General features: G+C 43.1%; 1 protein-coding gene across 7 annotated transcripts in view; it reads left to right on the forward strand.

Annotated features, from left to right (window-relative positions):
- The window catches only part of DYNC1I1 (dynein cytoplasmic 1 intermediate chain 1), a 190,909-nt gene that overhangs the window by 93,382 nt on the left and 72,478 nt on the right, over positions 1 to 25,049 (forward strand). For all 7 annotated transcript variants that reach the window (XM_066991747.1, XM_066991745.1, XM_066991744.1 and 4 more), the window contains 4 exons: positions 7,479 to 7,568; positions 16,284 to 16,446; positions 17,613 to 17,712; positions 22,720 to 22,845. In XM_066991747.1, the coding sequence (XP_066847848.1) occupies positions 7,479 to 7,568; positions 16,284 to 16,446; positions 17,613 to 17,712; positions 22,720 to 22,845 (479 nt within the window). The remainder of the gene's footprint in view (positions 1 to 7,478; positions 7,569 to 16,283; positions 16,447 to 17,612; positions 17,713 to 22,719; positions 22,846 to 25,049) is intronic.

Consider the following 25,049-nt stretch of genomic DNA (forward strand, 5'->3'; position numbering starts at 1 on the left):
AAATGTTGAGTAAAAATTGCTTATGGGGTACTTTAAGTGTTTTAAGAGGGAAGTGTAGTAAATTTCAGGACAATTTTTTAAGTGGCAACCATACAGACATGGCCTATGCTGTAGGCAAAATAAATTTTCTGAAGTAAATTACTCCTCTCAGTCAGTCCGGCTATGGTGTTTGTTTTCTGGGTGAAATGCATATTTTCTTCATTGCGCTGGTAGAGGGATGGCTGAAGCCTGAGAGGAGGACTCTAGGGATCTGATTGTAATGCCCAGCAGTATCACCTGCTCCTTATAGGATAATGGGTAAACCTTTCCAGAGATTTCCATTCCAGAACAAGGGATGGGATCAGAAAACTCTTTTGGGATGTGGCAGACTGATATGTAACTAGTATTTCACTTTGCAAGAAACAAGAAAACAGTTTTGTCTCTCAGTCCTGCACTTTTAAAACTGGTATATTATGACTAGTCTGCTCACTGTGGAAGATGTTAGGCTAAATGCATTAATTCCAGGGAAAAGCGTCCTGCAATCTTCTGGATTACAGTGGTATACAACTGCCCAACATTATCTATATTGTTTTGTGGTTAAATTCTAATACAATATTTTCTTCAAGAAGATTCATTCAATATACTTGAGTCTGTTAAAAGTAACATGAGTCATACAGCTTGTATTTCGTCTGTATGTGTAGCCTCTCTTTTTGTGTTACAAAAAGTAACACAGCACTTTGAGATAAAAGAAAAAAATTGGAGTTTGAAGATGCCAACCAGTCTGTTTTTTGTAGTGCTGTGATTTATTCTTGTTCTTGCAGAATTGCAGTCAAAAAAGATACAGACAGACCATTTTTTCTGGTCAATTTAAAACAGTGTAAATGGAAAGTGGAGGAAGAGTCTCACATGCTTCTGCTCAAGTCCTTTAGGTGCCATGACCATACAGGAGTTCCAGACATTCATTCATCCACTTTTGCTCTTTCTTTTCCTAATGTTTTCTTTTTATATGACAGATATTAATGCTATTAGAAAGCATGACTCTCTGTCCATGAACTCTGTTGTGTCCATGCACAAGGACAAGATGATGTGTTGGGAATGTGTCATATCAGAGATGGGGAACTTTAGAAGAATAACATGGAGCTTTTAATATTCCTTTTATGCAGTTAAGTTTCTTTCTGGGAATTGGGCAGAGATACCTTGTATGCATATAATTTTTGCATGCAAATATGCTTGCAAGCTCAGACTCACATGAAATTCTAATCTGAAATTTGTTGCCTGTCGCACAGAGCTTAGGCTAAGATCTGTTCACCTCTGTTTTTTTCAGTATTCAGCAGTAAGTAATCTTCCCTGCCTTGGCTAGCTGAAATGTATTTTAGGAGGCAGCTGTCTATTGCCAAGAAGAGCCTGCATGCGAGAATATTTCCATCTGGTATGACTAACATGTGCCCAGTGTACGTCCAGTCTCACATCCCACTCTGCAAACAAAATCCACTGATGAATTAATTCTCTTCTTGCTTCAAAGGGCAGTCAAAAGATGAAAGTGAAAAACTGGACATGTTTCAAAAAATTACATTATATGAAAAATAGACCATTCAGCCAGATTGCAAATCATAGATTTTCAAAAATGTGAAATGTCAAGCAGTCCTATTTTAAAAAGTATGTGTTTCCTTGCTTGTTGCATATTTTGCTAGTGATGGAAAAAATGTATTCAATAAGGAAAGATAGTGTTTTAACTTTTTATCAGGATAATGCCAACAATACTCAAATTGTTTGATCCAGGCTTATGTCAATATAAACATGATGCATTTGTCCTCGCTTAGTTTGTAATTCTTTCATATCAGAAACAACAAAATTAATCTGAACAGCTGTAAATATAAAAGTGATGCAACAGTTTCTGGTATTTAACAGTTGTAAAATCAAGTCTGCTTCTTGTGAAGACACTTGATTTTATTGAATTTCATATGCATAGTTGAATGTTCACATGCACTAAGGGAATTTCAATGCTGATATAAAACCCCATAAAATAACCTGCTGACTTCTCATATATCCATGACTTAGACAATAAAATATATAATTGTGATGCTAATTGAGTTGCTATTTTAAAGATGTGCCTTTCATAAAGGTATTGTTTGTACCTACCCAAAATTAAAAACAGAGCAGTCAGTCTAATTCGATATAGCCATCAATACTCAAAACAATGCACAGAAGCTGCAACTTCTTAGCTAGTCTTAGAGGTGCAGGTCTGAGGAGGTGTAAATCCTCCATCCAAGAAGAATGCACAGCATGCGGCCTGACGTTTAACTGGTGGTACATATATTAATAGAGCAGACGCCTATAATTACATAAATCCCCAGGGGGAAAAAAAAAAAAAAGGCAAAAAAAAAAAAAAAAAGGCTGTTTAGTAAGCTATTTGAGCAGTACCAGTGCTAACTGCCTAAAACTGGTAATCCAAAACTCAGACAACCAACAAAGATAAAATGTTCACCCAAGCAAAACAGTATTCATCTCAAGAATTAATCCCCGAAGCCAATGTCATGTGAAGTCCTCTCAGATGTAGTTATTGTATTCTAGTTTGTCCTGAATGTGCCCAGTGTTTTTATACGGGGTCTGTCTTCCTAAAATCATCTCTGTTCTTTGTGAGTATTTGGTCCAATTCAGCACATCTGGGCTTTTCCTCTGCAGGTGCCAGCAGATTAGCCACGTGTTTGCGGGGCTTCCCCCTCCATTTACTGGGATTTCAAAATGGTGATCCAGCCTTGCAGAGGCCAAAGCAAAGGCCGGGCTCATTGGAGCTAGCAGTTGGGCAACATTTGAAAATAAGTAGTTTACATGCAGATTAAACAAAAACAGGTTTGGAGGGAGAGGTCATACTTTTTTATTAGAGCCGTTTCTATAGTTGGAAAAAAAAAGGCAAGCTTTTAGACACGTGAGACCACCTTCTGGTCTGGAACAGAAGCAAGAATGTTCAAAGCTAAGTAGAAGCTGAGAACAATTGCTCTGCTTTTATTTCATCATGTTAAACAAAGCACTGTTTGGACTAATTGGCCACCTTCTAGAGCCCAGAGAGTCATCAGTCTCCGAGTTAGGAAGAAACGGTACTTGGTCCAGCTCTGTCAGTCTGCATTAATCCCTCATACGGCTCCACCAGCTTCAGCAGACAAACATCTTGTTTAACATACGCATTTAACGATCATTTCCATCGAGAAATGGTTTATTTACAGTGAAAGGCAGGGTGGCCTTAGTGGGCAGGACTCTAGGCTGAAACTCTGAAGTCAACCCTCACTCTTCACCTAGCTGCTGGCCTACTGAGTGATCTCCAGTGAGTGGGGCTATGCGTCAGCTTCTGCGTGGTAAATGGGAAAATAAAACTGGCCTCCTTGCAAACTCCTTTGAGATCTACAAAGAAGTGTTACACAGCGGCCATACACTTCATTACTAGCTCTTTTTCATGTGGTTCCTTTAATAGACATTTGGGTTCTGATTTAGATCGTCTGAGCAGGGTGTAACACTCCTGGTGTTGGTGTGAGTCTGTGTTTGCCAAATGTGACTAGGAGACTCCTTCTACTGCTATGTAATCAGCTGAAAAGTTATTTCTCTAAACTTCCCATTGTCGGAAATGCTCTTAAACAGGGAAAGGCGATTTGTATTCAGGAACTGCAGAGCTGTCTTCACCTCCCTGCACAATTTCTGCTATGGCATATCCTATCCGAACAGGCATATGTGGAAACAGCTAGCCATGAAGACACTTACAGACTCTCCAGTAAATGTACAATTAATGTTATCTTTTTCTCATTTAAGTAAATCACAAAAAAATGAATGCCAAAGCATTTCACAGTACATGTGAAATACCATGTACATATGTACATGTGCCTAACCATCTTTACGCACAGTAGCAAATGTATGTACTATGAACATCTACAAGTGTGTATGCATCAACATTAAATAGCGCGCGATATCCAAAATAAAACTATGGCAAATAAACATTCATGTTGCAAAGCCAAGCTACATTGGATATTCCAGAATACAAGTTTCCTGGGCATCCTTAATTAGCCATTTAGAATATGTATGATGATACAGTTTTAATTACATGATATCATGCGGGTTTTTTGTTCCTTAACAGATTCTTTTATCAGCCAGTTAATGGGGAGTCAGCTTTTTAACCCTTCTGGTTTTTATCTTCTTCCACTCGGTGTTCTGGCCTCGGATCTCATTTCAAAGCATCACACCGAACATAGAAAATATTGATCTCCTTCCAAGCTTTTGTTTCCCTGTTGCACTGAAGCACAGGGAAAGAAAGGACAAAAATGTCCAAATAACAACAGGTAGTCAAAGCTGCATGCGAGAGATCTGGGAGCTTTCGATGCGCAGCGTTTCCATAGCGCTCTCCACTGAAAGCACAGGCCCAGTTGACTTCAGCTCTCAGTACTTCTGCATTTCAGGCCCCACGTGTCTCTTGTTGAGCACCCAGAAAATGAGGCCAAGCACTCAAGAGGGAGGAAATTCCAGAGTGAGGTCATCATGCCTCCACGTGCGGAGGGGAGGGAGGTAATCGTGCCCAGGCAATCCAAATTCTGGCATTTGCTAACATTTTAGCATTTGGCTCATGACCGTATCATTCTTTTTGCTGAATTTTTCTTTGTGTGTGTATACGTTTCTCTGTAAATACATGAGGACATCTGAACTGTATCAAACCTGCTACAAGCTCTTGCACTGCCTTTCTGGTAAAACTAATATATTGGTGTGTGTGCTCTTGGAAAAACGGCATGGCATGTGTTACAATAACCTTTAGTTATTTTTCCTGCTGCAATTAGATCTAGAAAAATCTCGGGAAACTTGGTTTTGATTGTTCCCAGAAGGGGAAAGAAGGGAAGTAAAGAAGATCTACCTTAATAGGTGCTGAAGTATCAGTACAGCCCCCTGCTCCAGCTGCGCCACAGCCATTCAGTGCTTCTCTGCTTTAGAGGCAGGAACTGGCAATCAATTTGCCTCCCCAAACCAGGGGGATCAAGGACTTGCAGGGAACAGTGGTAAATTTGCTTCATTTCATTCTGAATACCTTATACTAAATCTAAAGTTTTACATTTGCAATGTTATCCTTGTGCCTTAGCAAATTACGAGTCAGGCATTGACAAGCATAACATGCTGCTTTAAAAAAATCACACTATTTTCAGTTAAATATTTTTTTTTTGTCTGCTTTCTGCAAGTTTTCCTAAACCATTCACCTTTTGAAACTTCCCTGTGCAGGCAGACAGGTTGGAAACAGGTTAAAAATGGAAGCTGAAATCCGTACATAAACCGCTGGCTCCAAGAGCTGGTGCTCGAGGGAATGAAAACTTGTAAGGCGAGACTCACAAAACTCTTGTGGGAGTTGGCTTCATTAGGCACCTACCAGAAGCGTGTCTGTGTGCATATATCTGTACACCGTTGCGATCCTATCTGCGGGTGCATGCATATCTGAGGTTAGCAGAGTATTCCCTGCCTACCCTGCCGGTCACTCCTCTTTCTTCTCACACTTCTCATCTGCTCTTGGGGAGTGTCCGTCTCCTTTCTGCACCCCCGTCCCCGCTAGTGCCACAGGCTGAGGGCAGAGGGACCTTTTTTACCCCTCCCCTGTGTGCACACCAGGCAGCTTCCCTCACCCTCTGCTGACCGTGTGGGATGCTGCCTGCCTTTCAGCCAGTGGACAGAGCAACGTGTGTACTCTGCCAAACTGAAATGCCCCGGCTTGCTGTCTGAAAGCTCTTTCAGTGAATGTACAGGGTACCTAGGGAAACGTGATTGCCAAGTGAGGCATCAAAGTGAGTGCATATCGTACCTTTCGCCCTTTTCTGAGCTTTCCCTCTTTTCCTCACTAGCAGCCGGGGAGTGATGGCATATCTTATGCCAAGATTTCGTCGTTTTCCCAAGAGGGAAGAGCACACTGTCCGCGCTGAGACACTTCCTTAGCTTTGTGGCTAAGCCATGCTTTGCAGCTGAGATGTCAGCTAGCAACCAGCGCTCTGTGGGCTTCTGGGAGGAGTCCTGGGGTAGGCAAAGCGGTGGGAATAGTATGGTGCCTATTAGGTTATTGAAAACAAAATGCAGCTGTGTGTTGCTGTTGGCTGAATGCAACCTGTCAGCACCAGCGTCCCCCCAAGAAGCTGGGACCGATCATAGCCAGCCTTCGCAGAAGGTGCCAGTAGCCAAGCAGCTTGAGGAGCATGACACGTTGCCCCCTCCCTGCTCCCAGGCCCACTGTTAATGGGGTGGTGTTAGAGCAGTCAGCGTGCCTGGAGAAGTGCCATGTCCCGAGGAACCATATGGTGACAGGCAGATTGCTCAGGGAGCCCCAGAGGACCCACAGCAGTTTTGCTGATGGCTGAGTGCCCCAGGCCAGGAGAACATCATTCCCTCGTGTGGCAGACCCATTCTGGGCACCATGTGCTTGCTGTGCTGTGATGCTATGTCTTTGCTCCACAACCATTCCAAAATAATCCCTGCATAGCCCATAGGCTTATTTATCCTAATTGTTAATTACCATAACTCCCTCTTTTGGGATCACCTCTATTTTCAGCCTTAATAGCTCACTGAACCTAGAAGACTGTGCATTTCTCCCCTCTCATGAGTGTGAATGGGTCAAGTGCAGGCTGTGGGCTCTGGAGAATGAATCTCCTTGCTCTAGCTGGGAACAAGTAAGGAGATTTAGCTAGATTCTGAGATATTTTGGTGCATTGCTCTGTCTTTCCACCTCTACTGCATTATGTTTTGGTCTGGACAATCAGAACCCTTGTAACTTCAAACAGACGGAAAGAAAGGAATGAATAGTTTGCCCTCCTGAACAAAATGACAGCATGTGAATGTGGGGAGAAAGGCAAAGGGAGAGAGGCATTTGCATAGGTCAGGAAAGGTCATTAAAACATCTGGCAGTGGTAACTGACATGTGTCAAATTTTAGTGTTCATTAAATTCATATTAATGCAAGAATGGCTCTTAGGCTCCAAATGCTCCTTTTGGTTGCTGCGTTTCCCCAGTTGCCACTGATGACTTTTCAGAACTGTACCATGCCTGTTTGCTTGCTAGTGGCATCTGACCTAAGGTCAGATTTCTATTTAACCCCTTCCTGTAGGTCAAAAGACAAATTAATCTGGTGAGAATTGAATTGGAAATGAGGTGTCTGGATAACAGGTGTCCCGACTGTGGAATAGCTGCCAGGCTGAAACGTGTTTGCATCTGTTCTTATGCCATCCAAGAAGTCATCTCTGAGGTCAAGGAGATATTCAGATGACATCTGAGATGGGAAGTTGCCACAGGGAGCACAAGGGGCAGGTGCCTTGTGTTAGCAGATTCTCTTGCAGTCTTGGGGAATATTTCTGAGAGGGGCACTTTGAGTATAAAGTAGGTATGTTCATTTACTGTGCTTTAGCTGTGTTTGCTAACTGATTATAATTGTAAAGAACATACATTGTTTCCCTTTTACCTTAAAGAGGAGAATCTCACAGTTCCTTGTCTTCCTTTTTCTAGAGGATGAAGATGATGAAGAGATGGTGGAGCCAAAAGCACAGGATGACTTGGAGACAGAAAATCAAGACCAGAAGCAGGAAGTGAAAGAAGGTACTTTAACAAAAAGAATTCTGTTACAACATTAAAGGACTCGATCCTACAAATAGTTATTCTCATAGGTAGTGTCCATTATAGAGAACACTGCAAAATTGAAATGGTCACAAGTTCTGTTGATTCAGAACCACGCAAATGGCATAAAAGCAAAAAATTGTATCACATTGACGCAGCACAAGACCTCAGCTGTTTAGAGGAAGCAACTCGTCCTCATAATTTCAGATCCAAAATAGAGATTCCTGGATTCCAGGACAGGTGCTTACATGTCCTCTGGTTTAAATAGCCTACTTAAGTGAAAGATTTAAAATGTGAATTCCGGGCATTCCAGCAGCTCCACAGACTTGGTTGACCTTCAGAGGTACTCACTTAGAGCCCGTAACTGTCTGTCCACTCGAGAGGGGCAAAATTACACCTAGGGGGGGCCAGGAATCTCCCAGAAGAAAACCGTTTAACTGGGAAATGTAGACTATCACAAAGCTTTTTTTGTGGGAGCTGCTCCAGGGAACTTAAGGTCAAAATGGAAGCCATGCAGTTCCATTTTTTCTATATCTTTGGACTGAGACAGTCTCCATTGTTACAAGGGACAGAAATTCAGGTTACAGCTTCTTTCTGGTACAGGCTTATGTCAAAGTGGTGCATGCAAGCACTGGACACTCTAGATGTTCTGGGTGTCTCTCATTTGCTTCTCTTGGATCCATTCTATCTTTCCTAATTAGAAGAGGGATGTAAAGTTTGGTCTTCCTCATTTGGGAATTTACTAGAGTATTGGCAGCATCACTTTACATGGTCAACACTTACCTTTTATCAGCAAATAACATCAGCAAAAAATATCAGCAAATTCAGTGTGAGAGGAGATGAGTTTCTTGTCCAACATTTCTTAGCTTTTTATTACCAGGATTTTTCACTATGCTGCTTACCCTCTCGAAAGATAACTTACTTGCTCAGGTAGGGCCTAAGTCACTTCTTGCTATGGTGAGCATTTTCAGGATGATTCTGTGACCTTGGCTTTGTTTTTCACAAGATAGTATGGCAAAAATATAGAGTTGGTTTACAGAGAAGCCCATTAAGTCATTGTTTGTGAATAAGCAGTGGATACTTCTTTCTCATCCAGGGGAGTCTGTCATGATTTACATTGGTGTCAGAGAAATCAGAGTCTGGTGTATAGTGACCACGTTTCACTGTCCTCACACACTGATGTGAGTTACAGTACTAGCCATACTGTTTTGATTATAAATTGATCTTTCTTGCCTTTTAAAAGCATCATGGAAATCACCCATGCCTAAACCCTGCAGTGCTCATTGCTCATTTGTGTCTCACAGAAATACGGAGCGGAGAGCTCACTCCTTCATCCTGCTGCTGCACCCACTGCTCTCAGTCACCGCTGCTGCGGGCAGAAGGGAGCAATGGGGACAGCAGGAACAGGCATCACAGAAGATGCCTGAGAAAACTGCAGGGCTGAAGACATGAGCGAGTGACATGGCAGCACAGAAAATCTAACTTTTTCCAAAAATTAGTTTTCCTCCCAAAACAGTGGGGGCAGTTTATATATGGGTTCTAGCAGTCACTGGCCTAGCACAGTACCTCTTTTCTTAGTAACAACAGGAAGCTATAAATGCTGATACCTCTGCACTTACACACTGTCCTGAGTTGCTCATGTCCCTGTAGTATTCAGCTAATAGTTGATCCCATCCCCATTTATTGCCACATAAAAATAATGCTAGTGCTTATAGCTGGGGAGAAAGCACAAACTCCTGTAGGAAGAAAAGAAGAAAAAAGCTAAATGCATTACTGCTTTGTTTTCCTTTTTCATGGGCTTTCAAGTGAATGTTTTACATACTTTGCTGACCAAGCACCATCTCCAACATCTTCTATTTCTTCACTGTGTTTTAGTCTAGAGGAAGTGCTTTCCTTCCCTGCCTGGCAGACCACGGGAGCAGTAGCTGAACAGGGTTAGTTTAGCACTAGTCCCTGACACACGAACTGCAGAAAGCAAAAGCAAGGCACAGCTTGTTTGAACAGAACCGGCTTTGTGAGGTGCTAACACTTGACTGGGTTCAAGGAAGAAGAAAGGATGTTCATTCACTGATAGAAAGTGAACTTGACCTGCAGTACATGTCATGACAGAGATTAAATAGTGGCATGCTGATGACTAGCATTAAATGCTGTGAATCAAATGAAGCAATTGTCCCCAAATTGACAGCGATCGGAGTCCCATTTTTAGCATTTAGTGTAGCTCTCTCCCTGTTGGCTTCAGCCCTTTCACCAATAAAATCCTGTTTTCCTCTCTGTTGTAATCACCCTTCTCATGTTCCGAGCAACATTCAGAGTTTGAAGCCATCATTTGTGTTTCATGGAAGTGATTAAAACCATGTTACAAGTCAAACAGGAGTTTAGAAGAACATTTCCTGTCGGTCCTGCACTCTGTGTGCCTACTCAGAATTAATAGCTTTTCTGCAAATTAGCACATAATGGGTTAAAAGCATGTTTATGTTGGCATTAAGTACTCTGGCTTCTTTTTCTCTGCAAGGCAAGACAATATTTTGCAAACTTTTTAAAGAATCTCTAATAGATATTATAGTGGCGCCATTCACACTGCTATATAGTAGTTAAGGCTGTGTCAGCACTTCCATTATGAATCCTGTTTTTCAGGGATTTATAACCCAGCCGTAAAAATTTGCTCTGGGCTGAAATTTGGTTTCAGCTCAGGGAGCACATTTTTAACAGATTAAAAAAAATCAGCATGGCCTTTTTTGAGTTATAGGAGTGTAAAAAGAAAAAAAAAAGGAAAAAAAAAAAAACAACCATGGGAGAGAGAAGTGTTGGGAGAGAGAGGCAGACAATTCTTTCATGAAAATAACTCAAAAATAGGTCAGGATGAAAAACAAAGATCGTTCCGTCTCCCTCTCCCCAAGCCAACAGGACAGGAGTGCTCTATTTTTATAATGGTATTTTAAGAGGAAATGTGATTTTTTTTTTTCTCTCTCTGTGGTTTATAGGTAGTCCCATTTAATTCTACAGACGTTTATTGCACGCTTAATTTCCTCGTCTTCCCCCTGTGTGCCCCGGCGCTGCTCTGCCGGGCTGGGAGGGATCGTGCGGCCGCTGGTCGGGCATGGCCTGGTGCTGGCCGTGTCCCAGTGTCACCACGAGGCACACAGCGCACCTGCAATGGGGCAGCCTGCCTGGCACGACCCCACGGGGCAGCATTTTGCCACCCTGCAGGCACAGGGGGCAGAGCAGCCAGCCCTGCAGAGCGTTTCTGGAGCAGGAGGTGAAGGCCTCGCAGGCCAGCTGCTGAAAAGTTGGTCCCCCGCCGTGTTTCTTCCCAGCGGCGGCCCGCTGTCACCCATGTCTCAGGCTCACGGTCTTCCCTCTGTGCTGGGAAGAGCCAAGTGTGGGATACCTGCTGGTGAACCGGGCTGGGCCCTGCCCGTTCCCAGCAGCTCCTGACCACGTAAACAAGAGACTGGTCCCGAATCGTGGCATCGGGTGGGATGGGGCTTTCCACCGCCAGAGAGCTCCGGAGCTCCACCTTAGGCGCCTCTTTGTGTCAGTAGAAACCACATGAACAGCGGGACGGGCTGGGTCTTGAAAGTGGGTCTCAGCCTGCAGTTATCTGAAGCCGTAGATATATCCACAGAAACTCGCTTGTGATGGGGGAGGCTGGGATCCGCCGCTTCAAAGGCCCGCCGTGCCCTCCCTGGACGTGTGCACAGGGTTTGTGTGGCCGTGCTGCAGGTGGGGGAGATGGCTGCGATCTTGCAAGCATCAGTAAGGGAGAAACAAGGCAGGTGGCTGGTTTTGCCCCTGAAGTCTTGCTGGGGTTTGTAAGACTGCAACGCCACAGTTTCGCTGCTGTCAATGCCACAGCTAGGTCAGGAGTGCCCATCCGTGCTGGTAGCTCAGCTCAGACATGCTCAGGGGATGGTGCTCAGCACACACGGACCCTAGAGAAGCTCAGTCAGTGGTAGGAGCCCTGCCTGGCAAAGCTCTGAATTCAAGGCTCCAGACTCTGCTTTTCCAGCATTGGAAACCTCCTAAATATGCCTTGAAATCTCCCTTTATACATTCAGAAATTGTGCCATGCAGGGACTTGTGTTGTAAACCTAACACAACCAGGACATGGCATCTATCAAACTAAGACATGGCATATATCAAGCCTGACATGAAAGTGAGAAGCACAGGAAAAACAGGAGGATCACAGGGAGACAGGGACTAAAAGCTGCTGAGAGCCGATTAGCACCTTGCGGTTCTCACGCTGTGCATTTCTGCCGTACTCAGTAGTCAGCACATCTGAAGTTTACGTGGATTTAAATACACGCTAAAAGAAATAATGCAGCTCTTAAAAGGGTTTTTACTAATCTCCTTCTGTCTCTCATTATATCTCTGTGCTCATAACAAGGCTGCTTCCTGCTTTACTGTTTTTATTAGTTCACCCTTTCTTTCATTCACTTACTCTTTCTGTTCTTTTTTTTTTTTTTTTTGTCTTTAATGCACTTCACATATTTTGTCAGGTTTTTACAATTGCTTAGGCTGCAAGAGAATATTTTTCTATTCTATTGTACTTACTTAAATGAGGGTCTTTCTCTGTTTTTTAAATATCCTTTCGGTTCTCTTGGGAGAAGACTCAAATCCTGTTTTTTTAAATATTTGTGAATTTGATCCAGCACTCCTATCACAACTATTTACGTTGTATTTACTACAGTCCTGCTTCTGTCAGATAAGAACAAGACTGGAGCATTTTTTTTAGCCTAGCTCCTAGCGAAGCAAGGAAATGCTTTTATATCTTTTTTTCTTCTTTTCTCTTTTCCCTCAAATGTTGAATAAATCTGCTGTTCTCATGTCATGTTTGATCTTTGTTACATATTCTAGGTCTTTTTGTTCGTGCACAAGTATGCAATATCTCCTGTTATGGATGTACCTTACATCTCCTTCCCCAGCAGCGTCCTCTGCGCACATATAACTTTACAGTGTTTTTATTTTAAATGTAAATTCCATCGTATTTTGTACAATATTATACATTCAAATGAGTACGGGGCTCCTTCAATACATGTGAGTGACCTGGGAGCTCCAGAGGCAGCGGGGCAGCACCCTGCTCATGGCTAAACTGCAGCGGCTCCATGGCCAGATGGGATGCCTGGTGGCATTGTTGGGGTCCAGCAGAGCTCGGAGGTCCCATGTGGGCTGCAGCACAGGATCTCCTGCAGCGAGCTGCGCAGGGCCCCGGACCGGTCCAGCTCCTCCAGCCAGGAAGCAGAGCACGGGCACGGTAGCTTTATTACAAAGCTGCTGAACATAAACGAGAGTGCAGTATGGGGCTTCCTTTCTGGGAGCTCTTATTGCACTTCAGGCAACAAGCACGTAACTTACGGGACTGTAAGCTAAGCATCACACCGGGCTTTGCTAGACGTGGAGGGTTAGATGTGGTTTGTTTGGTTTTTACTTTAGGTAGAGCAGATATTTGAAGGCAATTGCTGTATTCTTACCTAGAATTTCTGGAGATATTGTCACATCACATAGGTCTCTGTGACAAAACAAAACAAAAAATACTTTGATCAGCTACTTACATTTCTTGTAGTTTTCCTTGAAGAGAGTCTGTGTCTCTTGAAAGCTGAGATCAAAGTAACTGTAAGCCTCTAGATAGGAAGAGAAATTGCAGAAAATTACATGGATTCTTTTATTTTATTCAAGGTACTGGACAGTCAGGAAAAAGGAACAAGGGGAAAATGGAAGTGGCTCTGCAAGATAAATGGTTAGAAAATCTTCATATTTGAAAGAACAAGCTTGTCTTTTTTTTTTTTCTTTTGCTTATACTCCATGTATTTGCAGTAGTTACAGAAATGTTTTACACTGGAAAAAGTAATGATGTTAACATTCTTGTAAGAGATTGCCTCAAATAAAACTTCAGAGGCAGACGAATGAAAGAAGAAAATAAGGTTAAAATATGAAGCTTAATATCGCCAGGGGGCATCTGGTGTGTCAGTCAGATGAATGAGGTAAGCTGATTTATGCCCTACAAACTTTAGCCAAGGTGTTTCTGATGCCGAAGAGGGTTTAATAGGCTGCTGGCCTCCCACAGATCATTGCTAACTGCTAGGGAGATTTTGCTGAGGTATATCTGCAATCATTTGTGTCTCCATTGCTTGTGAACACTCCACGGCTCCCAAGCTGTTTATTTTTTGCCTTTCCCCTTTCTATTGATTTTTGGTTGTATTTTCTTTGCCAATCCAAGTGGGCAAATGACCGAGTAATAAATTTATATTTCCAGGCTGTAGAGAGGATTTGATTTAGCGAATACTTTTTAGCATTTGGAGCAGTTTAAAGTGAGTTTTCCAGTTGCAGTTATTTGCTCCCCTTTTATGCCATTTTGCTGCATTGTCATGCTTGTTGTCTTTGATTCTCGGAAAGTGATGCTTTAGTGGTGACAGTGGGATATTGCCTCATTACAGCCTTCCTTGCCAGATGAGTTCCCTCAGTGCCAATTCCTATTCAGTAGTGGATTCTGCAATAGGTCAACCTGTACTTTTTTGCTAGTCATTCTTTTTTTTTTTTTTTTTTTTCTCTTTTTTCACATGTATTGCTTCTGTCTAAAGCACTTAGAGGCAAATTGTGCTCCTGCCTTGGTAATTGTTGCTCTTCTACTCAGGGGGACCACGCAGGGGAATGGAGATTTTCTCTGGATGTGTGGAGCTCCACGGGGCCCCCTAACCTGGTGGCAGGAGGCAGAGGGCCACAGCTATAGGAGATCGTCAGAGCCTAAAGTTTCTAACTTCCAAGCTGCTCTGTCTCCTGAGGGCCAAATTGCTCCTCTACCTTTCGCATTTTTCCTACCCTCTCTATTTAGACTGGATGAAGTGCAGAGATTTTGTCTATTAGAGCGAAAGCTTTGACGAGGTTAGACAAACCTAAACATGGTAATAACAGCCTGTCCCAACCACAGGGAGTGCTCTAAAAGCAAATACCCTGAAAACTGGGGGAGCTGAGCACTGCAGAACTGCTTTACCGTGCCAGTGCTCCTGCCTGTAGTTGCTCCTTTGAATCCGTCCTTGCCCCTGGAGCTGGCAGGGGAGTCGTAGCCAGTTCCTGCCTCTTCAGGCAGCTGTCAGCACAAAAACCTAGCGTGAGCCGCGGGGAAATGGGATGGCAAGCAAGGGCTACATCTCTCCGACACCTGGAGGTAGCTGTGCCGCACAGCACAGCAACTGGGAAATAATTTCGAAGTGCAGCTCTGAGCCGTGTCACCCCGCATTTAATTAAACGTTAAGGTACAGCAGGGCTTGGAGTTAAACTTCAATGTATGCTGGGTGTTCTCTGAGGCACTGTGCTGAATTATCCTTTTTGGCTGCTGGTATTTTAGCCCAGTATGGCCTAGGGAGACTGCAAGGTCACTTTCAAAAGTAAACACCTCAAATCTGTAGTGCGAGGCCAAATGCGGGAGACCTTTGGTCACCAGTTAAACTCTAAGTACAAGTCTCTGTAATTTTGCAATAAATCTGTCTGTTTACTGAGTGATGTTTGTGTACCTAATTATGAATTTGGAGCAGTGTTCCTTGTTAGCATAATTCCTATGATGCCAGCAGAGCTCTTCAGGCTGGAAATGTGACACAGCTGCAAGGTTGGTTTGGTGTAACTGCAGAGATACTCATGGCATTTTTTGAAATATAAATGTCTCTGAAATACAGCTAAAATGATTGTTTAAAATCACAGGTAGGCAAAGGCATAATTGATACACAACTTTGCTACCGTACCAGTTTGACCCTGCTAGTGTGATTGAGAACGGTTTTGCAGTATAGGGCAGCATCCCAACTTACCTTCCCACAGTTGCTCACGTTTTAGTTGTAATTTCCCACCAGGTCGTAAAACTGATGGAGAGGTGAAACTGGTGCATCCTGAATTTTTTCAGATGAAGGGTCATACTGGCAATACCCCTTTGGAATTTCACACATACCTCTCTGCGTATGTGTAAAGGAGCAACTTCATCCTGCCCCGTGCACGGGGACGTGAGCTTCCCTGGCCTGCAGCCTGAGGCAGCTCCCACCCCTCCGGGGCAGCCCTGGCCAAGGCTCGGTGACACTTGTTGCTCTGGCTCTTAGGATTGCTTTGCAAGGAATAAATCTGCCTGGAAGAAAATGGGGTTTGGTCAGCCGCTTTAGATTTTGCTGCCTTAGAGGATATCTTCAGTTATTTACTTCATCGCCTTACAACAGCTCTAAAGCAAGGACAGAATTTATCAGTGACACCAAGAAGAAACTGGAAGAAGTGAAGGGAGAGATTATGAGAGCCCTTTTAATACAAAGAAGTGCGGTATAAATTGAGAAGATTATTTTATCTTTGGCTCCTCTGACAGGTCCCCTGTTATATAAGTGTTCTGCTTTTTCAAGTTAGGTATTGCCTAAACGTCAGGCAGAGATTTCCTGAAATAGGAACGCTGCGTTTATTTAATCTGGGGCTTTAAGTATTTTCCATTTCAGAATAATAAATACGTGAGATATAGGATCTCTTCTGTGTAAATGCTACATTCTGGGAACATACAGGACTATGTTTAAACATACTGAAAAAAATCTTAGTCATGATTTTAAGAGTAAAGCTTTAATTTTTGTCTTGACAGTACTACAGCAAGCTTTCCTGTCTAAAGAAACTCACTGAAGATGTTGATTCATTTGGAAAGGAGTGAAATGTCATACTCTTAACTACATCTTTTCGTTTTCCAAGCTCCTCCCAGAGAACTGACAGAAGAAGAAAAACAGCAAGTTCTCCATTCAGAAGAATTCCTGATATTTTTTGACCGGACAATACGTGTAATTGAGCGAGCTTTGGCTGAAGATTCAGACATATTCTTTGACTACAGTGGCAGAGATGTAGAAGAGAAAGATGGGTCAGTTTGGGTTTTGTTTGCTTTTGTAAAATAAGCTTAAAAAAAAAGAAAAGGAATTTCAATGCCAAGAAACCTTAATTTTGAAACTAAACTAAACATTTTTATAGTTAAGAAACGGGTAAAACCTCTCCTTCAAGTCCTGGGTCACTTTGTCAGCCTAAATTATTTTGTAAAATAGCTTTGTGCTTTATCACTGTGTTGTGGTGTGTTTTTTTTTTTCTTTAAAGTGTTACTCAGATGGTTTATTTTTTTGTTTTTTTTTTTGATTAAATTTCAAATTCTGAAGAAAAATATGAATAATTGAAACATAGAAATGTGTGTGTACACATGGATATGTAGATGTGCATTCCGGTGGTGTACATCTGTGTGCTTGTGTCACGGTATTTTTACAAAAGCAAATTATTGTTGTTTATATCATACTACTGCATCAGGTCTGTAATGGATCCTGCTATGCTATGCACTGTGTGGGTGAAAATGATGGTGTCCCAACGTGTCTGCAATCTAAATACATAAGACTGGAGGTGACAGGTTGCATATTCTGCAGTTTATAGGGGATACAAGAAGCAAAACTTCTTAGTAAAAGAGGAAGTATTTAGGTTTCAGCAGCTGCGTATTCATTGAAGCCTCGTGGCAAATCAGGACCTGTGTTGTGTGTTAAAGTTACTGGTGGTTATTCCAGAGCACCACCTCTGCGACCAGCTAAATGCATCCCTGCACTGAGCTTCAGCAGATCCTAGTGGTGCCAGAAAGCATTTGCCATCTCCATGGCCAGGAGGAGATGCTGTAACTTCATGGTTTCAGGAGTCAAAAATGAGAGAATTCTGATTATAGCTTAGATGTGAAGATTCAGAAAAGGGGGTGCTGAATGCCAGGTCCTGAGAGACAAAGGTGGCAGGGGTGTCCCAGGGTGTCCCAGAAGAGGCAGCCAGAAAGGAGACAGGAAGGCAGTAGATATAAAGAAATCTGGTTTTGTGAAATACGTGTAAATCTGTTCCATGGTCCAAAGTCACTACTCTGTGCAAGACTGTCAGTGAAACCAATTAAATGAAGGTGGCAGACTTCTGCAGGCTGGGTAGAGATTAAAGTAGTCAGAAACTTTTGCATTGATTTTTACAGCATTTGAACACTGCTTCTTCAAAAAAGTGTCACTTTGTTTGGATTCACAGAGATGTTCAAGCAGGAGCCAACCTTTCCTTTAATCGTCAGTTCTATGATGAGCATTGGTCAAAGCATCGTGTCGTCACCTGTATGGACTGGTCTCTTCAGGTAAGATGTGAAGCCGGGAGATACATTTCTATATAGCTTCCAACTTCTCCCTGAAAAAATATGGCCAGTATAATTTTGCCACTCGTTCTGCAGAGTATAATGTTATTTCTTAGCTAACAGCAGGGCACTAAGTGAGCAAATGCATGTTTCTCCATAACGAAGAGTAGGGGGCAGTAATGAAGTTGTCATTTTTGTATATGTTACTTGATCTTCAAAATCAGGACTTTGTATTAAAACTATAGGTTAACAAACCTAACAAGACTAAGAAACTCTCCTTTTTTCCTCCTCCCTCCACTCCTTCAGCACATGGAATTCCTTTTAGGGCAAAAGTTTTAAAATTAATCCAATTAAAAATAATTAGGTAAATAATAATAATAATATACATAATAATATATAAAAATAAAAGTGAGGAGGAATATATGTTAATATACTAAATATATTTTAATATACTAAATATATATTTTAATATACTAAAACCCAAAATATGATCAACTGAACAACTTCAACAGTTGTTCAGTACATGAACAACTTGAAAAGGCTGAAAAAACATCTTTCTAAAAATGCTGGGTCCTCTCTTCAAGCTATGAAAGACAAGACTGCAGCTGCCCAGGCAGCACCCTAAAGTAACACGCCTGGAAGGTTTCCAGGTTCTGTGCACTACAAAGCGTTGTCGTATTGCAAACGAAAACTGGCTAGAGAGCTGCTTAAGCTTCCCAAAGCCAGTACAGCCCCATCAGCAGGGCACAGAGATCAGGTTAATCAGTTACTCCATTGGAGAGCTGGTGTTAGTACGCACACATCACCACGGGTCACGGTTTGACCGAACGTCAAATTCATTTGGTCGCAGTTTCTCTCCAGCTGCCATCATCCCCTCTGCACCATCCCTGTCAGCCTGTTCCTAGGTGCCAGCCTGGAGCAAAGCACGCAGTTTCCTTGGGGAGGAACCCAGGGAGCTGCTACTCCAGGGTCCTTAGCACAGAGCTAAGGGCAAGCTGTGCTTAGCCTAATTGTGGAAGACGTTGCTCTTTCTGCACCCTGTTAGATACGCCTGGGGACAAGGAGGGTGTTGAAGGCCAAGTATGAGCTGGGGAAAAGGATGAGTAGCATAGTGATTCTTCATTCATTGCTCTCTCCTTCCCCTCAAAATGGCAGCTGGGCTCCTTCCATCCCCCCGGGAGCTTCTCAGGGGAGGTGGCAGTGGACTGTATGAAGGAGGTGGCAGGAAGGAGGGAGGGCAGGAGCGTGAGCATCGCTGGTGTGCTGTGCAGGCCTTGCAGTCTGACCGGGGCTGTGTGCCCAACAGCCAGCCGCAGCCTCTTCCGTGTGTGCAGAGAGGCTGCTTGTGACATCCAGCTCATGCCCCGTGTGCGAAATGAAGGATTTATCCGTTTGCTTTCATACAAAATATCAGCTTAACAACAGGTATGTGCTGGTGTGATGTGGGTGGCCTTTAAGCACATATGGATTTCCACAGAAATCAAATATAAGCCTGAGGAAACACTTATCTTAGGTTGTTCACTTGTTCAGGGGCTGGAAATTACATGGAATTCTTATCTGATATTTTCCTAACAGGCAGCTCTTACTGTATTCCCAGGGCAGCAAGAAAAAAAGCCGCCTCAGAAGAGCACTGCCAAATGTAATTGCTCAGCCCCTGGGGCACACAGGCATGTTCTGCTTCCCACCTCTTTGTTCCAGGGTGGCCCCTCCTGCCTTCCCCTCCGTTAACTCCTCACACTCAGCTCCCTGGCACCCCACGGGGGTTTCTCCACCATGGGGGCTCCCGCACGCCGGGGGCTCCTCCGCGCCACCCCCTGCCAGCCTGGGAGGAGGCGCGGTGGCTTCTCCTGCCTGCTTCGAGGTGTGCAGTGGCATTTTACCTAACCACCAGCTCCTCTTGCACACTCTGCAGGCCGCGGCAGTGTCCAGTTTGCCAAAGGACAGCTTGAATAATCATGGGAACTGCAGAGCGCATTGCTCAATTTTCTGCGATAGAACTGCCGCTGCAAAACATCCCGGAGGCGAATAGAAGCTTAATCAAACAAAGGAGCTCGATGCATTGATTAAACAAGTTTTTCTGTTCCGAGTCACGTGTAAAATATGGCCCCGAACATGTGGGATCATTCATACCATTAAAGCTGACCCACCAGCCCCTTGATTCTTTCGCAGAGCAAAGGGAAAATGGCCTAAATCCTTCATCAAGGATCTAAGGGAAAGGCCCAACAGAGCGAGTGTAAACAGAGCGTGGGAACACCTTGCTTTGTCTGCGAGGAGGTAACTTAGCTTGCCTAAAGTCAGGAAAGCCGCAGCCTCGGGGTTATTGCCGTGTCCCTCTCGACTCGCAGGCAGCAGCCTTGAATGCTTTTTCACACAGCAGCATTCCCACGCCGTTCTCAGCTGCAGTGGCAGGGCAGACAGGCACCCAGCGAGGAGCAGAAAGCTCTAAGTGCAAGCTGATTGAGAAAAGCGTCGAGGTTGCATTGCCAGCACGGATTTGTGGTGCTGCACTTGGCTCTGTTTCTGTAAAGCAGAAAGCTTCTTAGTGCTGCTGCCCAGCTAGGTATGACCCCGCCATCTGCGTGGAGTTGAAACTGCATTTCCAGCCCGATGCACAAACTGTGATCGCAAAACCTACGTATAGGCCGGCAAGATTTGAGTCAGTGAGCACCTGAACGTGCTCGGTAAACTCTCTAGAAGCATGAACAAGCCCCAAAGTGCCTGCGAAGTGGTGCTTCAGAGCAGGTCAGACAGCCTGGCTGGCTGCTGGTGCTGGCTTGTCGCTTCTGCCTGCCAGGGTCACTGCTCCTGCGAAACCGTGGGCTCAGCTGCTGGCGCCGGCGGTAGCTAACCTGCTTGGTAAAAATGAGATGCACTGGCAAAAGCCTTCTGCACACGCTGTTTACTTGGACCGGGGCCAGGCTGGGATGAGAAGGTTCAAAGAAGGAGCTAAGCTGACTGTTCTGAAGTGGTTGCAATCCCCGTCGTGGGAGAGAAGAGGGTGCCCAGATGGGGTGAGAGCAGTGGTGGGCAGGCTGCCGGGGAGGTGTCTGGAGAGGTTGTGCCAGCAGGTGTGGGATTGAACTACTCTCAGGTCTGCCTCAGTTCTGGAGGAGGGAGAAGAGGTAGTTGGTCTGGCGCATGCTCCAAATCCCATACAAGTGGTTTGGGTGCCCTTACGAGCTGTGCCACCAGCCAGGGTCTGGTAGGATCTAGGTACCACTCAGTCAGAGCCCCCTTTTTCCAAAAAGGGGAAGAGGCAGCTTTGGTGCCACATGCTGTTGCTGGTTCTCCCACCCATGAGTCTGGAACCTGGCTCAGGTCTTATAGGGAACGATGACTTTGAATAGAAAAATCATCAGCTCCGTGATGTATTATCCATGGAAGTGTACCCAAAGTGGGAAAGAAGAGCTGCTGATGGCAAAAATTACAGCTGCGTGCATTATTTCATCCAAATGGATTTTGAGATCAGAGGGTGTCCAACCCCACTGATAATGATATAAAGGGGCTTTTGTAATTTCTAAAATGCCTGGTGTGGACCAAATTCATAGCTCCCAGTAGCACCACTGGCAATTCCTTTGTCCCACTTCCTCTACATCTACCAGCTGCATGTTTCCCCTATGAAGTGGGGAATGGTTTGGCAGGAACTTACCTGGGAAAGGCAGAGAAAATGATTTGTAGGCATCATTGGGAAATTTCGAGGGAAAGCATTCCTAGTTTACAAGAGGAGGGTGTGGGTCCTGTGAGCGTGGGCTGCTGGCTTATTGGGCTGCCAGGATCCACGTGCTCTGCTCCAAACGCGCCATAAGGTCCATGCCTATGTGTGGGTTATTTAGAGGGAAGGACAGAGGTTACCAGAGGTGCGGAGTGTCAGAAATACAGGGAACTGGGTGCTGTTGTACCAGCAGAAAGTAACCGTTTTGTTTTGGGGGGCAAAGTGTTATTTCTTTGCTGCCGTGAGCTGAAAAGGAGACTTGAAATATTTGAAAAGAGCCCAGAATATACTGCAGAAGTGCCCATTGTGCAGAAGGCTGTGAAGTGTGCATAACGTAACTCCTTTCTGCCAAGTTTAAACATGATTTTGTCTTAGCAAATGTTTCAGCAGGATTAGGTTAGGCTGTGTGGGACAGAATCCCAGTGTAACTATTATCAAGTCAATAGTATTCTATGAGTGATACTTCAGACTTGCTGTTCTTTTTCTAGTTTTGTTTGTGGTGTTTCAAAACAACACAAGGTCATCAACAGAGCGTGAAATACTGATGTTTCATATATGATATCACGTGTATATATGTATATATAAACAGCAAATACATATGTGTGGTGTGTATCTGCTTATATACATCAGTAGATAATGGCTGTACAAGAAAATACGGATCTGATTTTGCAACAGTCTTACTAAGTCAGTGGAATTTGAGGTCACCCTGTGCTTTACCAGATGACCTCAGCATCTTGCAAAATTGAGCTTCTGTGAGGAAAATGTTTTGTTTTGCTCAAGAAGAGCTTTTAAGTCGATTCTATGTATAAGTGAATTGGAGGAGTGCATAGTGAAACAAGAAAGAATAGTTTTCAGGGATGCTGAAGAATCGTGAATTTCAGAATAAGAGCAAGCCAGTGCTGTACTCATACTGGTTTTGTTATCAAAATCAATTAAGACAATGGTTTGTCCCTGAAGAAATGCTTAAGAAAATTGCTCAAACCTTCTGATTTTTCCTCTTAACCAAATTCTTTGCTTTGCTTTCCCTTTTATGAATATCCTTTTAGTCGTCTTTTCTGAGAATTATCCACAGAAAATAATGTTACCTTTGTGGTATGTGAGAATAACTGTTAAAGAGCAAGGGGCTTTAAGGACATCAAGGACGAGTAAAATAGAAAAACAAAATGTAGCTAAATAGTACGTGTTATAATTAAAACCAGATATTCCATATGTAGTGTGAGATTATTTCTCTCTCATCTGATTTTGCACAGCTTCTTCATCATCCAGCTTATTTCATTCTCTTTTCCTTTTTTTTCTAGTACCCCGAGTTGATGGTTGCATCTTATAACAATAATGAAGATGCTCCGCATGAGCCTGATGGGGTAGCCTTGGTATGGAACATGAAGTTCAAGAAAACCACACCAGAATATGTTTTCCATTGTCAGGTAAGACGGAGGAAGCCATTAATTTCACGCTAGACAAAACAGAGTTTACTACATGACGCATCTGCCCACTGTTTATATGAAGAGGTTGAAGTTAAAAATAAGCATTTTTGGAAAAAGTACAAGTGGCAGTCCAGTGTTTTTAGAAGGCATCCAGCCCTCTTTAACAATACTGCAAGCCTGTCAGGGACTGCGTGTCATTCTTTGTCTATTTAAAACAGTCCCTAAGAGATTTAGTTTATAAAACCCTTGCACTTATGAAGTAACTGTGGTGTACCACTTCCTCATCCAGGCAGCAACATATGCTTTCCCACCCACGTTAGCTTCCTCGCATCCTCTGTACTCCAAGCTGCCTACTGTTGCCTTGGCTCTGCTCAATATCATGTTTTGCCTGTAAAATTCCTAAGTACAACATGCATTTCTGGGCATGCATCTTACAGCTTGATGAAAACTGTCTCGATTACAAGGATTACTCCACCAACTCCTGTTTGACTGTCCTTTAGGTTAGCAAACCAGTATTTCCCCTCACTCAATGGTACTTTATGACCATGCTGTTTTGAAAGTCTGTAAACAATTCAAAAATAGTTGGATGTTTTATTTCGTTAGGTCTTTTTACTCCTCTTTTGCCACTGCTTTTCTGTGTGAAGTGGCACAGCCTGATATCGACAGAAATGTTCTGCTCATTGGTTCTATCTCCATCAAGCTATCCAAATGGTGGAACAGGGCTTGGGCCAAATTTCCAGCGTCTTTATTAATATCCTTCTGTGGTAATTAAATACAGGACAGTGGCATTCAAAACACCATATGGAAAAGTTTCAGCAAGTAAAACTTAACAATCAGAGATTAGTAAAATGCAGATTATACTGCGGTAAAAATTGCTTCTCTTGGAAGGATATGTATTACCTGGCTAATTGTGTAAGCTAAGTGTCATTTTACATTCAAGGACCAAACATCTTTTTGAACTAAGTTTATGTTTGGACTTGGGTACATTATCAGATGTAACATAGTGGGAGGGAGTTGCTGGAATTGAAGTTACTGCTTCAACCCGATTAAGTAACCTTTAATTCTGGGCATGTTTTTCTAATTTGCTATACTGAAAAACAACTTCACAAGGAGTCTAGGCCTGCATAGCAAATATGCCATACAGATTTATATACATATATATGTATAAGTGTGTGTGTGTGTGTGTGTATTACCTTTGAAATGAGAACTTGCATTTTTCTGGATATCATATTCAGCAGACTGATGTGTTCTTTCAGACTGCTTAAGATCTTAGCTCAGATCCCATCCTCAAATTCTTCTAGGATGTACATGCAGCTTACTGTTTTAAACAAAATATTCAAGAGAAAAGATTTCCCATTGCTGTTTTGGGAAGAATAATCCTTGAACTAGATTGATTTTGCAAGTTAATAACCGGATTCAGGGCAGCCCTACTGACTACACAAAGGAGAGGTTGACTACAGACATAACAATATGTTCTGTTAATTAAAAATTCTATCTAGTTTTAAAAGCTGGTGCACTTAAACAAGGGGAGGTATGGCTCACTAAATTGAACTGAGATATGGAGACAAGCTATACTCTCTATTAGAAAAGCACACGTAGGGCAAAGTGATGGCTGGAGATTTGGATTTGTTGGACTTCTGTGTAATTTCCCCATTAAGTTGTGTCCTGCTTTTTAGCATGAGAACTGTAAAGCATGTGAATTTTGAGACACGTGGCACTGTGCTTTCTACACATGTGGCACACATGGCACCATGCATCCTGGACTAGTCATATTTCAGTGTAATGAAATCAGTTCTTGTGTTCATGGGAAATATTTCTTTTCTTGGTCAAACTCTCCTTAGCTAATTTGCTTTATGAGTTCGTTAGGAGCTGGAACCGTGTTTGAATTACCATTATCGGGCTTCTGACATGTGGAATATCTTCTGGATCTCTGTATGGATGGGAATACCTACATGAGATTAAATGGGGAAGCAAAATGCATTGAGTGTCGGTCTCTTGAACAAAGGCTTTGTGCTAACTGACTCAGATGGAAAATGAAAAAGAAAAAAAATCTTAGCCCAAAGTTATTCAGTTATTCTGTTAGTTAGTGGAAACCTACTGTATCATTAGTTAGCCCCATACCATTTATATTACTATTTTGCAAAAGAAACATTCCATTGATTCAGTCATTTCTCTAGGTCTTCTGTGAGACATGCCCAATTTTT

The sequence above is a fragment of the Anser cygnoides genome, chromosome 2 (genome assembly GCF_040182565.1).
Source record: "Anser cygnoides isolate HZ-2024a breed goose chromosome 2, Taihu_goose_T2T_genome, whole genome shotgun sequence".
Taxonomy (NCBI): domain Eukaryota; kingdom Metazoa; phylum Chordata; class Aves; order Anseriformes; family Anatidae; genus Anser; species Anser cygnoides.